At 44.6% G+C, this 15,850-nt stretch overlaps 2 protein-coding genes across 2 annotated transcripts in view; both read right to left on the bottom strand.

The window, feature by feature from the left end:
* Positions 1-1,897, bottom strand: part of LOC137372226 (UPF0524 protein C3orf70 homolog A-like) — a 51,702-nt gene extending 49,805 nt beyond the window's left edge. Inside the window, exon 1 of the mRNA XM_068035874.1 lies at positions 433-1,897. Within this exon, the coding sequence (XP_067891975.1) occupies positions 433-616 (184 nt within the window). The 5' untranslated portion in view covers positions 617-1,897. The remainder of the gene's footprint in view (positions 1-432) is intronic.
* Positions 1,898-8,920: 7,023 nt separating this feature from the next.
* LOC137372408 (ribosome-binding protein 1-like) lies at positions 8,921-9,814 on the bottom strand. Its single transcript, XM_068036296.1, has one exon. It carries the CDS (start codon positions 9,812-9,814, stop codon positions 8,921-8,923), a length of 894 nt encoding a protein of 297 aa, XP_067892397.1.
* Between the last annotated feature and the right edge of the window lie 6,036 nt (positions 9,815-15,850).

The raw sequence follows: 15,850 nt of genomic DNA, 5'->3' as shown, positions 1-15,850 counted from the left end.
CACACAGAAGTAAGGAAACGCAGTCTCCATATGGAACCTGTTAACAGGTCAAATGAAACAGAAAATTGTGTCTTAAAAGCCCTAACTATAACAAGGTAAATGTGAGTACCAAAAGCAGATATGTAGCAAGCGTTCCATTCATACAGCTATCACAACCTGCTTTCCGAACTTAAAAGAGTGGATGATGGTCAGACTTTAAATTGGATCATCAACGGGTTTTATGGCTATTGCTGGTACAAACTCCAGTCAACATGGCTTCACCTGCAAGAGATACTTAAATGATGCTAATTTGAGATTCTCAGTAGATATTGAGGATTGTAGACCGCATGAGCCAATCACAACATCATGATGGACCTCAACATAATTTTAACTGACATTTTACTACATCTAATCACACACAAACATTAAGGAGCAGTAATAAATGTTGCTTACAGTGACACCATCCTAAGTGACAGCACCAGTGTCGTTTGAAGCATTTGCCATGGCTGTGGGTGGCACAGATGGAGAGGCCGTCACAAGGCTGGAAGTCTGGTCTCCCTGCGCAACTCCGAGCCAAAGCCTGAGCTTCATCCACCTTCTTGCTCTTCAAAACCTTCTTCGCACCAGAAGCCATCATCCTGTTTGGTTGGGGGGGGGGGGGGGAGGGGATCTGGGTTGAGAAACCCAGTGCAAGGAGCTCCAGAGAGGATAAAGGATGAAGCAAACTTCAATTTAACAGGAACCTGGATAATGCAATCTACTTTGGAGAGTTTGGGGAATTGGATTGGGGTTGATAAATCTTCAAGAATCAGGGAAGTCTGGAAGGTCACAGCCACTGCAGTTTGAGGGATACTCGGGAGCGGCTGAAGGATCCCGAGGCCCCGCGGCTATGATGTGTCCAGGGTCTAGCTGGATGCGGGTGGGGATCCTAGAGAATAAATGTGCATCTCCCTGAAAAAGTAGCCATTAGGGAAACTCCCCCATAGTGTGTTCAGACAGGAAGGGAAAGGATTTCCATCTGTTCCAGTTGTGGAGGTCCGAATCAAATCCCTCAACAGAAAAACTTGAGGATCAGCGACGGAGGGGAGGGGAGGAAATGTTGAGAAAATGCCACGTCAGATCAGAGTTGAGAAGTTAAGAAAATGTCCGTTTTGGCGGAACACTCCCCCAGGCGAATCGCGGTGGGAATCGGGTTAAACCCCCTTTTCCAAGTGCGGTCCAACCAAAACTCTGGAGCTGGAAGTCCAAGCCAGCACGATCGCAGCGGCGATTAACGGAGCGACCCGTCTCCGATTGCGATCCTCAGCACCCAGCAACTGAACCGCAAAGAAATTCACCGCATCTCCACAGTTTATTGCAGCAAACCCTTCTCGCTGCTCAACACCAAACACGCTGTGTCTTTCTTTAATACCCCTTCCTGCAGAGGCGGTTTGTCTGCACTTTGCTTTTGCAAACTGGATTGGATTTGCACTCAGTTTTCAGTTCCGATGTCTCGGTGTCGATGTGGAATTCTGTCCCAATCGAGTCGAGCTCTCTGCTGCAGCTGAATTTTTTTTTTAAAGTCACTTTATGTTGTGACCCGCGATGTTCTTGTCAGGTTCACTATGATGCAAGTGACATGGAGCAAGCAGCCCGTGACAATGCGATCACCAAACCGAGAACTGGGAGGGAGAGAGACCCTTTGGCAACAAATAAAAAAACCATTTAACTGTCCCCTTGGTAGTTTCTGAAAACATCTGGACCAGCCATCCGCTTCACATCTGCCGCAATGTGCCCACTTTCTCTCACCGCCTCCAGCCGCGTCCAAATCTCATTTTAGCGGCCCCTTTCCTTCAGAACTTCTCGAGCACGGTATCACATCGAGGATGCAGCTGGCGGGACTCTCCAGTTGTTTATTAAAGACAGGGTAGCGGAACAGAAACAGACACAGCAACTCTGCCTTAAAAGGAATTGGTTATATCTGATTTCCTGCAATGTGTTAACCCCATGATGTGCTGTTTCCTGAAGATTTGTATTTGTTTTAAATCCAGCCCTCTTGGTGCAGAAAAAAAGGGAGGAGTGGCTTCGAATTAGACCCCCGTCTAAACTCCCTATACTGTTTCCAGTAAAAGAAAGCAGCATGTAAATGTTGTTGCCGCCTTCAGTTAGTTGGTGGGTTCAGATGCAATACATCATATCTACAGTTTGGGTCTCTCGTCTTCAGAAGGTTTTTCTTGTTACAGTTGGCCATGGACATTTGCATTTGGAAGTTGCAGCTTCATGCAGCCAGGGCTGATTCAACTGCAAATGTTCAAAAGGCAACAAGGGGAGATTCTGAAACAGGCTGATAGGTGGAATACTACGTGATGTACCTCGAAGTTACTGTTGTTTACTGGAACTCATTTTTGATTGTCTTCAGGACCAGAGAGAAATTTCCCAGAATTCTTTCTTTATCCCTGAATTAGCCTCAGTTTTTATTTATTTTTTGCCTATCAGGAGATTTTGCTAATGAACAGGCAGCATCTAGGGTAATGAAGCTCAGTGGCAGCATGATTGTATGGGACAGGCTTAACAAACCAGCTGACCTTTTCCTTTTATCCGCCTTTTTCTATATTTGTGTTTAAGCAGAGTCCCAGGTTGGATTCTTCTGTCTGATAAAATTGCACATGGACATTAAGGGGTGCAGCATTGAAGCACTTGGACTTAATTTTTTTTGCAGGGGAATAACTTTAAGAATATCAAATATTGTTGTAAACCTTAATGATTTAGCTCTTATTCATTGCCTTAGCCTTTAAGACCAATGCTGTAAATAGGCAAATTCAGGTAATGAGCAACTTATGAATTGCTGAGTTCACTCGGTAACTCTAAATGCATGTAAATTTCAAGCTCCAGGTCAGTAACGAGCATTCTTTATTTTTAGGATTGTTTTGAACCTGTAACAAAGTGTGACATCTGATGTGAAATGTACATATTCTAGATGCAAGATTCTCTGTATATAATACATACACAGTGGAATATCTTGTGGTATTGCTTATGCTAAGTCAAATGATCTAGGGGCTGAACTTACAGTGCTGCTGGTGCACTTCCTGCTGAATGTTTAGTGGAATGCAGAAGGAAATTAAACCAGGACCTAATCCCATTGAGCTCAACTTCCCGGCAGGTGTTCGGGACCCCCACGATGGGCCCATATAGGGGGGGGGGGGGAAGTCCCGAGCTGGCCCATATCATCAGTGTGCCTGCCGGTGCAACCTTCCAAGAGGCAGCCTCCTAATTGGCCGCCTCCGCACTTGCTGTTCTATTAAGGATGGCGGGTGGGTTCCCGAGCTTGGAGGCCCAATCAGAGGGTTTGCAGCGATGGCAGGCTGGGAACCTCACTGGGAGAGGTGGGCACAGCTAAGACAGAAGCCGAGCATGAGGGTACCTCAATATGGAGGCAGCCTTGCTTGCCTACAGAGAAGTCATCAAATAAAGAGGCCCGATGCCAATAGAGCCATTGGGGTGGAGGGGCAACCCCTCCGCAGGAGCAGTGACCAATGTGATTGCCACCTTTGATCCCTGCGACCCCACCATTGGGGCATGGAGCCTCCGGCTCCGATGGCCACCCTACCTGCCACCAGGAGGCCATCTCCAATGAGATGGCGGCCTCCAAACCTGGCAGGGGGCAGCTCGAACGGCAGGTAAATACCTAAGTAGTGCTTTAATTGCCCTAATTGGCTGACCACCTCCATGTAAAGTCCCCTGGAGGTAGGAATATTTTGGGAGTCATTCAGATTTTGCTTCCCCCTATTTTCCCAGCAAGTTCTCCCTGTGTCTGCGTGGGTTTCCTCCGGGTGCTCCGGTTTCCTCCCACATGCCAAAGACTTGCAGGTTGATAGGTAAATTGGCCATTAGCAATTGTCCCTAGTGTAGGTAGGTGGTAGGGAAATATAGGGACAGGTGGGGATGTGGTAGGAATATGGAATTAGTGTAGGATTAGTATAAATGGGTGGCTGATGGTCGGCACAGACTCGGTGGGCCGAAGGGCCTGTTTCAGTGCTGTATCTCTAAACTAAACTAAACCAACTGCTTCCAACCCTATCTCTATGGGGCAGGGAAAATTCAGCTCGATATGTTGGGAATCCACAGGTCTTGTAGCAGAAGGAGCTCTGTCCACTGCTTACAAGGTCAGTAATGGGGAAGGTGGCAGAACTCCCCAGACCCTTTAATGGAATTCATATCCTTTAACTTCTGCATTTGTAAAATTGGTCCTTTCTTTTGATGGTTGGATTCCAGCAGATAATGAAATGAGTTTCCGTAAGGATTCCCTTCATCAAAGGCATCAAAACAAAGCAATAAAGAGGGAGAGAGAAATGCACGATCAAAACGGGCAGTTAACACACAGGTTGCTGTTTAATCCTTAGCACTTGAATATTATTTGATTTCAGCCTTGGAAAGAATTTTGGGGCTGTTGCTGTAGAGAATATGTTATCCAGCTTCTGTCTGTTAGAACAACAGTGTGTTGCAGGAACGGGGCTCATCTGTATAGAGATTGTATTGTGGATAACACGAACTGGAAATGCAGTGTGAATTGTCGTGGCCACTCATTGTAAGCCATTTCTTTGACAAAGCAATTTGTTATGGAAACAAAACAAGGAGGCTTAACACTGGAGAGTGGTGTACCATGCAACCTATTATGGATTAACTGTCTCCTGCTTACAGCGGGCAAATCATGTTAACGCCAGTGCACTTTTTCTATGCAGGTACGCTCAGGGCAAAGAGGAACTAAAATAGAGGTTAGGTCCCTCATTATCATATGCAAAGCGCATAACTCCTGTTTTAGGTTGCTGTCCCAGACTCACATTGGACTGACATTTTCCAGGTCTCTTTGGGGTGAAAAGCATAGACATGCAAAATTGGTAATTTTTATCGCCATTTTGTGCAACAATTGCGACCCCATCATGTCAACAGCCCATTTTCTATCTCCCTCAACATTTATTTTCATTGACGTCAACAGGCTGCCAGTTCACCATCACCCATTCTACAATATCATACGAAGATAAAATTATGCCCTATGTGCAGAATGTCGAACATAAGAAATAGGAGTAGAGTCCAAAAATCTATCAATCTCAGCTTTGAATATACCCATCGACTGAGCATTGACAGCTCTCTGGGATAGAGAATTCTGAAGATTCACAACCCTCTGAGCAAAGAAATTTCTTATCTCAGTCCGAAATGGCCGACTCCTCAACCTGAGACTATGCCTCCTTGCCCAGGCTGCAGGTAATAACCGTGGCTTAGTTTGTGATTTATTTTTTAAAGTGTGGTTGTTAAGGTCAATTAAGAGCCAGTGAGCATTCTGATTTTGGTATTTTCTGTTGCTGGGACAACATGTAGCGGACAGGAAATACATAGTAAATATACAGTGTGCATTCTCAATATAAGACAACACCTGGATGCTCAGATTATTTAATTTCCTTCTAATATTTTTCTATTGCTGAACTGAATACAGGATCTCAATGCCCTCCATTGGTGGTATGACTTTCAGCCATCACGTCTCTGCACTTTACAATTCTTGTCCTAAAGCCTTCCGTTTATTACCCCTCTCTGAACCTGCAAAAGTTTCCTCAAAACCTACTTCAATGATCGCGCTTTTTACTGCCTCCTCCAATTACTTGTAATCTTCTGCTCAATGTTCCATCTTCTTATGACGTGCTTTGAGAAATTTACTATGCAATTGTATGTAACGGAATCGTCAGTAGTTGCCGCCAAAACATAAGCCCCCACACATTTCAATTCATATAATCTTACAACACAGGAGGAGGCCATTCGGCCCATCGAAAGAGCTATCCAATTAGTCCCACACCCCCTCTTTTTTCCCCAAAGCCCTGCAGAATTTTCCTTTTCAAGCGCATATCCAGTTCCCTTTTGGCAGTCATTATTGAATCTGCTTCCACCGCCCTTTCAGGCAGAACATTTCAGATCACAACAAGTTGCTGTGAAAAAAAAAACTTTTCATCTCCCCTCCAGTCGTTAAAAGGAAAAGCAAAAGTGATAAAGAGTAAATAAACTAAATGTGTTGATTCTTGATACAGTCACTACTAAATTGATGCTCAGGGGTTGGCCTAAATAGTATTCTCTGAAGTAAGATTGAAGATTTAACTGTTAAAATGCTGCCCATTTAAACCCAGTTTGCTAGGTGATGGTTTACTTGAGATAGTGATCCTTGCCCAAATGACACTTAGCTAACATGAGCAAATCTCTGGTGTTTGTTTGGGTTAACAGGAGACATTTGAGATACTGGGAATCCAATAAATGAGTAAAAAGCGCCCTCTGTCTTCTGTTCACAGTCAACACTGACTATGTTTTGAAATAAATCTTCCATTACATTTTCCTGACAAATAGGAAATATTAATCTATCCTGGTACTTTTCAGTACTTTAACTCCATCCACCGGTCTTGGCTCCACGTCCCTTGGTGTTCTTCGCTTACAAGAATCTATTGATCTCAGATATAAAATTATTAATTTCTTTCACTTTTACTCCATCACTGCAGCTTTAGGCTCCAATGATACTGAAAATTGGCATGAGATATCCTCCTGTAAGGGATCTGACACCTCACATCTCTAGCATCTTCTAAATTACAATTCTATCTTTGCATTGATAAGCATCCAATCACTTTGCACCAAATGTAGAAGCTGCAGTATAACTGAGACGTAAAAGATTACTGCTTGATCCCATATGTCCCCGACTCTCCCAAAATATTTTGTACCCTGAACAAGGCCAAAATGTAATTGCAAATTCGGGTGCTAATGATACCAGTAGGAGGAACGATCGTTTTGACAGGTTGTCTTGACAGGGGTGTCGATCTGGGATGTCTCCTGTAAAATAAAATGCTCATACAATTGGGAAAAGGTGGAAGCAAGTGTTTCCTCCAGTTTTCTGCCTGCATTGACCTTGTGAAACAGTCTAGAATGATACCCAGGATGAGGCAGTTCAGTTATGTGGAGAGACTATAGTAGCTGGAATTATTCTTAAAGCAGAGAAGGTTAGAGGGAGATTTGATTAAGGTGTTTAAAATTATGAGTGAGTTTGTTAGAGTAAGTAAGTAGAAACTGCTTCTCCCAGCTGGAGGGTCAGTAACCAGAGGATGCAGGTTTAGGATAATTAGCAAAAGAACCAGAGGGGAGATGAGGAGAACTTTTTTACGTAGCGAGTTGTGATCTGAAAGAGTGGTGAAAGTAGATTAAATGGTAACATTTTTAAAGGGAAGTAGATATATATTTGAAAATGATTGTTTCCTCCCAACCAAGCTAACCTGTAAACCACCCTGCAATTGAACTCCCCTCTGTGTCATAATGTTTCTCTGACCTGGCCTTCCCAATATCTCCCCTCCACCCAACCTCGTTCTTTCTGATCCCTTCCCTTCCACCTCTGCGCTTCCTCGCTGGGGTTTCTGATCTACCCCTGGCGGTGGGGGGAACAGGGGATGGGATTATGGCTTGGATCTTGATGTTCGCAGATAAACTTTTGGTACTCAGTTTACATTTGGAAATTTTTGGGAAACTCACTCACAAAATAGATTTTCAATTCCAAGACCAGTCGATGGCAATTCAACACTGCATAGATATCCATAAAAAATCAGTACAGTTCTTACTCTTTCCAATCACCAATCTCCACCTTTAAGGTATCTGAAAGGAAAGCTGAGTTTAGTTCAAAATTACACATTGCAAATCAACATTTCTAAACTGCTGAGTAACTTCAAGCGAGAAGCCTGACTGCTTTAAGACACCCACTAGAGAAAGAGTTGGTAGAGTCAGCATCAATTTGTTTTCATCTGCTGCTGATCTGGATTGCATTGTTTAACTTCATTTCAACAAAAGATTCCTAAATTCATCTGTATTATAACAGGCTTGTTTGATCATCCATGAGGTGATGGAGGGAGATGTATCTGCAAGAAGATTTCTGAATTTCGACTGCTTGCTTTATTTTTCCTTTGCCCAGGAGGCAGAGGGTTTGGTACGTGGTGGTGATCAGCTGAAGATGGGTGGCAAGCATATATGAGCCTGATAGTCTTTTCTCATCCTAGATACATATAACATGTACCCCAGCCACAACTGATGGCACTCACCGTGACAGGAAAATTGGTTCCTTATCCTTTACTGAGACAGCGGTCTCGATTTCCATTCGCCCACCCCCACCGGCAGCAGCAACATGATGGGTAGGGTTGCCTAATCTGTTTGGTTGTATTCCTGGAGGTTTCATCACATGACTGCCTACCTCAAACCACCTTGCCCTCACACTCCCGCCGTTGGTCCATCCTCTGTGTGGATTGCTGTCCCATGGCTAATTGGAAAGTGAACTGATCCTTTTTTTAAACTGATTGGATGATTCCTGACTATCAGTCAAACAACCTTTGCCCCATCTGCAATAATTCTATAACTAATCAATGAAAGTGCTCAAAGAAAATGAAAAAATACAACTTTTAATTCCCCCATGATTTTTCTCCAGAATTTGCGTGCCAGAGTTTGTGTGCAATCAATGGCTCTCCGGACCTGTGGGAAGCCAGCCAAAGAGGCAAGTCCAAGTGCCAGTCATTCTGTCTAACGTCATCACAGAGAAATTGGGCATAAGTGGACAGCCTGGCAAACAATGTATCCACCACTTGCCATATGTATTTATGGCAGCCAACCTACAGCCCCTCAAGAAGTCTCTGAGAGTACCCCGGAAGGAGCCAGAGGCAAAGGAATTGAAGCCTGTAGTGACATTCAGCATGATGGGCACTGTATGCCCATTGGATTCAGCAAGAAGCTGCTCTTGAAGGAGGCTGCAGATATCTGTGACCACCTGCGAATTAATCTGAGCCTATGGAAGCACTGATCTTCAGGTAGGTCAAAGAAGGTAGGTTTCTGTTTGTGGAAACAATCCTGCAACCTCGGCCCTCTGTTGCTTTCCTCCCTGCTATTATCCACTCTGTTCTCCTCTCTACTATTCTGCACCTTCCTCCTGTGCACCTCTCTCCTCTGCACCATACTCCAGTGCACCTTTTTCCTCTGCACCTTTCTCCTCTGCACCTCTCTCCAGTGCACCTCTCTCCTCTGCACCTCCCTCCTCTGCACCTCTCCCCAGTGCACCTTTTTCCTCTGCACATTTCTCATCTGCACCTTTCGCCTTTGCACCTCTCTCATGTGCGCTTCCCTCTTCTGCACCTCTCTCCAGTGCAGCTCTCTCCTCTGCACCTCCCTCCTCTGCACCTCTCTCCAGTGCACCTTTCTCCTCTGCACCTCTCTCCAGTGCACCTCCCTCCTCTGCACCTCCCTCCTCTGCACTTCTCTCCAATGCACCTTTCTCCTCTGCACCTCTCTCATGTGCACCTCTCTCTGCACATTTCTCATCTGCACCTTTCTCCTTTGCACCTCTCTCATGTGCACATCCCTCCTCTGCACCTTTCTCCTTTGCACCTCTCTCATGTGCACCTCCCTCCTCTGCACCTCTCACCAGTGCACCTCTCTTCTCTGCACCTCTCTCATGTGCACATCCCTCCTCTGCACCTGTCTCCAGTGCACCTCTCTCCTCTGCACCTTTCTCATGTACACCTCTCTCCAGTGCATCTCTCTCCTCTGCACCTCTCTCCAGTGCATCTCTCTCCTCTGCACCTCTCTCCAGTGCACCTCTCTCCTCTGCACCTTTCTCACGTGCACCTCTCTCACGTGCACCTTTCTCCTCTGCACCTTTCTCCTCTGCATCTCTTTCCTCTACACCTTTCTCATGTGCACCTTTCTCCTGCGCACCTCCTAACCTGCTGATCCTACCCACAGAATGACATTGCTGCCATGGATGGTGACTGCTGCCCTTGTCCAGTGTAATGTTTAAAACATCCATGACGCCTACCCCGTGCCCCACTCAGCTTCACATTCATGTGCCCATTCCCCCACACTCCCACATCCTGCTGCTGTCTGTTCGGAAACTTTTCACACCTTTCAGAAACCTCTGTGCTGCCAAGAACTCTCGACAAAACATTTACCGGCGGGTACTGACAAAACAGCTTTAAACATGGACCCTGTTTTGAGATCAGGTGATCTGAACTTTAAACATCCATCATGAGGTGCAGTCCAATCTGGCTTCCATTTCACTGGTGGGTTTCTCAAGCTTCTGGTGGTGTTAAATTGAAATCCTGTTTGGTTCCATGAAAAATTGCCTCATTACCATCATGTAATCAGCTAATTACTAACTCGCCTGTCCTATTGATCGACCAACCTCTGGCAAGCAGATTACTTGCATACAGCTAAACACACCTCTGTTTAAACTGGAATTAGGTGCATTAAAACTGGGTTGTGGTCGCATTTCAATTTTCTACTATTTTTACTTTCCATTTGACACCCAGCTTTGCAGGTTAGAAATCTCCCCAATGATTCCAGGATGTACTAGGTTACAGGTTGTATAAGTTGAACTGGAACGCAGAAGAAGCAAGCATGAAGACAGTGATGAATATGTGAAGATTTTTGTGGGAGGTGAAATTAGAGGTCAGCAATTTTACATTATAACCACTGCTCCCATTTTTTTCAGACAGCAAGTTCTGGCAATAATTCTGTTCTTCAGTTAATCTCTCCTGCCTTCCACCCTATCACAGACCTTCCCTTTTGTTCTTTCCTCCACCTCTCCCCTTTTCCCCTCATTCTGCACTTGCTTAAAACCTGTTACAACTGTTAACATTTTCCGGTTCTGATGAAAAATCATTAACCTGAAATGGTAACTCAGTTTCTCTCTCCTCAGATGCTGCCTGAACTGCTGAGTGTTTTCAGCATTTTCTGTTTATATTTCAGATTACCAGTGTCTGCAATATTTTGCCTTTTGTATTAGACCTCAGACAGGACGCATGATGCATATTGACTCCAGTATATTCAGGCGTGCCTAACGCTTGCCTTAAATAGACATTAAGCCCCTTTCATATGATAGCATAATGCTCGTTTAAGGACCCCACTGAAAGTTCCATTATAAACAGAGTGGAGCATGAGCTGGGAGTGCGATCCTTAAAAGGATTACTGGAGTCTGCCAACATAAAGATTATTTATTGCTTTTTAAGCTACTTTACTATGGAGCCAGGATGAGTAGAACGTCCCTCCTGGATTTACAACACAACTGTGGGTTTCTGCCATCTTTGCAGCCATCACAATTGGTTCAGAGGAAGCTGGCAGATTGTCTCAGGAATCTGGAATTCACTAAAACTACTCAGGAGATGCCTGGGGTCCAATTTCTGCCCTCCTGCCTCTGGTGCCACTGTGAGCATGCGGGTCATTTGAGCCTGAAAACAGGCCTCAAAACATTTCTCCCACTGGATATTCTTTTCCATGGTTCTGAAATAACCAAAATTAAAATGGAACTATCTTTCCATATGAAAACACAAAATGAAGATCAAAGACTACATTGAAAATTTGGCATGATACAAGGGTTCTGTTCTAGATGCTAATTAAATTCTGCACGGTGTTACGACCGAGGTGGGAGGAGTCCATTGTTTTTTCAAGTTTCACTTCTCCACAGGCCACAACATATTTATTTATTTTATTTATTTTTATTTAGTGATACAGCACTGAAACAGGCCCTTCGGCCCACCGAGTCTGTGCCGACCAACAGCCACCCATTTATACTAACCCTACAGAAAGTCCTCATCAGGGAACTCCTCTTTGCTGACGATGCTGCTTTAACATCTCACACTGAAGAGTGCCTGCAGAGTCTCATCGACAGGTTTGCGGCTGCCTGCAATGAATTTGGCCTAACCATCAGCCTCAAGAAAACAAACATCATGGGGCAGGACGTCAGAAATGCTCCATCCATCAATATTGGCAACCACGCTCTGGAAGTGGTTCAAGAGTTCACCTACCTAGGCTCAACTATCACCAGTAACCTGTCTCTAGATGCAGAAATCAACAAGCGCACTGCTATGTCCAGACTGGCCAAGAGTGTGGGAAAATGGCGCACTGACACGGAACACAAAAGTCCGAGTGTATCAAGCCTGTGTCCTCAGTATCTTGCTCTATGGCAGCGAGGCCTGGACAACGTATGTCAGCCAAGAGCGACGTCTCAATTCATTCCATCTTCGCTGCCTCCGGAGAATACTTGGCATCAGGTGGCAGGACCGTATCTCCAACACAGAAGTCCTCGAGGCGGCCAACATCCCCAGCTTAGACACACTACTGAGTCAGCGGTGCTTGAGATGGCTTGGCCATGGGAGCCGCATGGAAGATGGCAGGATCCCCAAAGACACTTTGTACAGCGAGCTCGCCACTGGTATCAGACCCACCGGCCGTCCATGTCTCCGCTTTAAAGACGTCTGCAAATGCGACATGAAGTCCTGTGACATTGATCACAAGTCGTGGGAGTCAGTTGCCAGCATTCGCCATATGTAAATGTTTACCCCGTTACTGATATGATTAATCATAGACTCTATTTTATCCTAGAATAAAATACACCAATTAGGTTTCTTTAATAAGCAACAAAATTATCAGTTTATTATAAAACAGGACTTAACTAGTAACAAAGCAGAGCATTAACACACATTGAAATATGAAGGTTCTCTTTTACCTTAGCCCCTCACATACACACAAACACACACACTGAAAAATAGAGATTTTCCCTTTAGAGCTCTGTTACCAAAAAAAGACAAAAATGAATACCAAATTGGCCAAATACTAGCTAATTCTTGAAGAAAAGAAAAGAGATATGGAAAGATGTCAGTTGTTCGTTCTTAGTTTGGCATCCCAAATACGCATAAACGGCTGTCACTGGGATCTTTCTAGAATAGTTATTTTCAGCCGACGTTGAAGATCAGTTTGGCAGGGTTTCCAGAAGAAATGCAGCAAGAAGGGTTTCTGGCAGGCCTTTCAGGAGGAATGCAGCATCAATTTCTCTATTTATTACCCTCACTTCAAAGAGCTTCTCAAAGAGATGGAAGAGGGTACTGATGGTGACTGCTCTCTGGGCTGGTTTCCTCCAACTGCCTTCAAAACAGTTCACACCCCAACACACTCTCCAAAGCGAAACCTAAAACAATATCTCAAAAATCAAGCCTCCTGACCCCTATAAATCTTGATCTGTCACTTCTCTGTAAACATCTCCCCCAAGTCAAAAAGCCCCTGCTGGGTATTTATCTGAAGACAGGTGACTTCCATCAAGGGTTGTATACAAACCAAGTCCCCTCAGTGTCCTTTCAATGATCCCAGTGAAAACAACATCCATGGCATCCTTTTCAGTTTTCCCAAATGAAACAATGTCCATAATTCTAAAATACGAGTCCTCAAAAAAACCTAACAAAAAATATAGAAGCACAGTTATAACAACGGACAAAGTATTTGCATATGCTCAGAACTGAGACATTATCAGAGTTCCGGCTCATCAGTATAGTATGTAATAGTTTGCATCATTGGATTGGATTTTTCTACTGGCAGTATCACTACTGTTGGTGAGATTCAGATGAAATACAGTGCTAAAAATAGTTGGATATTTCTCCCAGCTGGTTCCTGTCTCACCTGCATTGCAGTTATATTTCTGCTGGGCTTTACATCCATTCTGTTCATTCTCACTACTTTTGAGTGAGAGTATAGTTATTCATGCACTCAGCATGCTAATAAAGGCCGTAAGCAGGTGCATTCAAACTTCCGATGTTTGGGGTGGGGGGGAATGGGGAGGGAAGTCCAACACATTTGCACTTCTGTCTCTTATAACCGGTGCTAAAACTGCAACTTAAAAAAAGCTGAAGAGTATTGAAAGCATGTTTTTCAATTTTTCAGATAATTTTGGATTGGTAACAGTTTTCCTTTTTGATTAAAGCATTATTTTACCCTCTCAGCTAATGATCGATACAATGTTTTGTGTTTTCTGGATCAGACCATGGGGAGAGAATGTTTATGTAATGAAAGGATTAGCGGAATCAGTATTACAGAGAAACTGACCAAAGAAGCCTTTTTTAAAAATAAGTTCTGCAGACATAAAAATCCTTAAATAAAATGGGATCTGTAAAGTTTCTCCCACAGTACCAACTTTTGTATTACCTCAGGAGCAACATTGCACCTGACCAGAAGTCACACCTAGTCAGAGTTACCTTATTGAAGCACCACATTCCAGTATTTCATCCTTTAATTGGTACAGATAAAAGAACTCATGACAGAGAGATCAGAAAATATCAGGGTTCAATTGGCTCCTCCTACCAAAAGTCACCAGCCATCTTCACAGGTCTTGGCCCATCTACCTGCAATGACTGTTAAGAATTGGTTTCATGTGCTACGGGTCAGCAAAAATCCAGTTATTCTGCTCTGCTAGGTGCTCCAAGGACACCTGCAGATAATGTGTATTTTTAATATGTGTTAATTCATGGGATGTCAGTGTCGCTGGCAAGACCAGCAGTTATTGCACATCCCAAACTACCCTTCAGAAGGCAATGGCGAGCCCCCGTCTTGAACTGCTGCAGTCCATGTGGTGTCAGTACACCCACAGTGCTATTAAGGAGAGAGTTCCAGGATTTTGACCCAGCGACAGTGAAGGAAGGGCGATAAAGTTCCAAGCCAAGATGGTATGTGGCTTGGAGGGGAATTTGTGGGTAATGGCGTTCTGCCTGCTGCCCTAGTCTTTCTAGGTGGTAGAGGTCATGGGTTTGGAAGGTGCTGCCAAAGGAGCGTTGGTGAGTTGCTGCTGTGCTTCTTGCAGATGGTACACACTGCTGCCACCAATGGTGAATGAGTGTTTAAGGTGGTGGATGGGGTGCCAATCAAGCGGGCTGCTTAGTCCTGGATGGTGTCGAGCTTCTTGAGTGTTGTTGGAGTTGCACACATCCAGACAAATGGGGAGTATTCCATCACACTCCTGACTTGTGCCTTGTAGATGGTGGACAGGCTTTGTGGAGTCAGGAGGTTAGTTACTTGCCATAGAATTTCTAGCCTCTGGCCTGCTCTTGTAGCCACAGCATTTTTTATTGCTGGTCCAGTTAAGTTTCTTGTCATTGGTAACCCTGAGGATGTTGACGGTGGGGGATTCAGCAATGTTAACATACCGTTGAATGTAAAGAGAGATGGTTAGATGCTCTGTTTTTGGAGATGGTCATTGCCTGGCACCTGTGTGGTGCGAATGTTACTTGCCACTTATCAGCCCAAGCCTGAACGTTGTCCAGATCTTGCTGCATGTGGGTATGAATTGCTTCAGATCTGAGGAGTTGCGAGTGGTACTGAACACATCTGTGCAGTCATCTGTGAGCATCCCCACTTCTGACCTTACGATGGAGGGAACGTCATTGATGAAGCAGCTGAAGATTATTGGGCCTAGAACACGACCTTGAGGAACTCCTACAATGATGTCCTGGGACTGAGATGATTGGCCTCCAACAATCACAACCATCTTCCTTTGTGCTAGGTATGACTCCAACCAGTCGAGAGAGTTTCACCCGATTCCCATTAACTTTAATTTAACAAGGAGTCTTTGATACCACTCTCGGTCAAATGTTGCCTTAATATCAAGGGCACTCACTCTCACCTGACCTCTGCAATTCAGCTCTTTTGTCCATGTTTGGACTAAGGTTGTAATGAGTTCTGAAGCTGCTGGCAGAACCCAAACTGAGCATCCATGAGCAGGTTATTGATGAGTAATTTCTGCTTGATAGCACTGTCAATGACCCCTTCCATCACTTTGCTGATGATTGAGAGTAGACTGATGGGGCAGTAATTGGCCAGATTGGATTTGTCCTGCTTTTTGTGGACAGCGGACATACCTGGGCAATTTAGTACATTGGTGTGTGGATGCCAGTGTTGTAGCTGTACTGGAACACCTTGGTTCAGGGTGCAGCTAGTTCTGGAGCAGATGTCTTCAGCCCCACAGCCGGGATACTGTCAGGGCCCATAGCCTTTGCTGCAAGCAGTGCATTCAGCCATTTCTTGA

Source organism: Heterodontus francisci, chromosome 7 (genome assembly GCF_036365525.1).
Source record: "Heterodontus francisci isolate sHetFra1 chromosome 7, sHetFra1.hap1, whole genome shotgun sequence".
In the NCBI taxonomy this organism is placed as follows: Eukaryota; Metazoa; Chordata; class Chondrichthyes; order Heterodontiformes; family Heterodontidae; genus Heterodontus; species Heterodontus francisci.
Note: the sequence above shows the minus strand (reverse complement) of the source record. Positions and strands in the feature narration are given on the sequence as shown.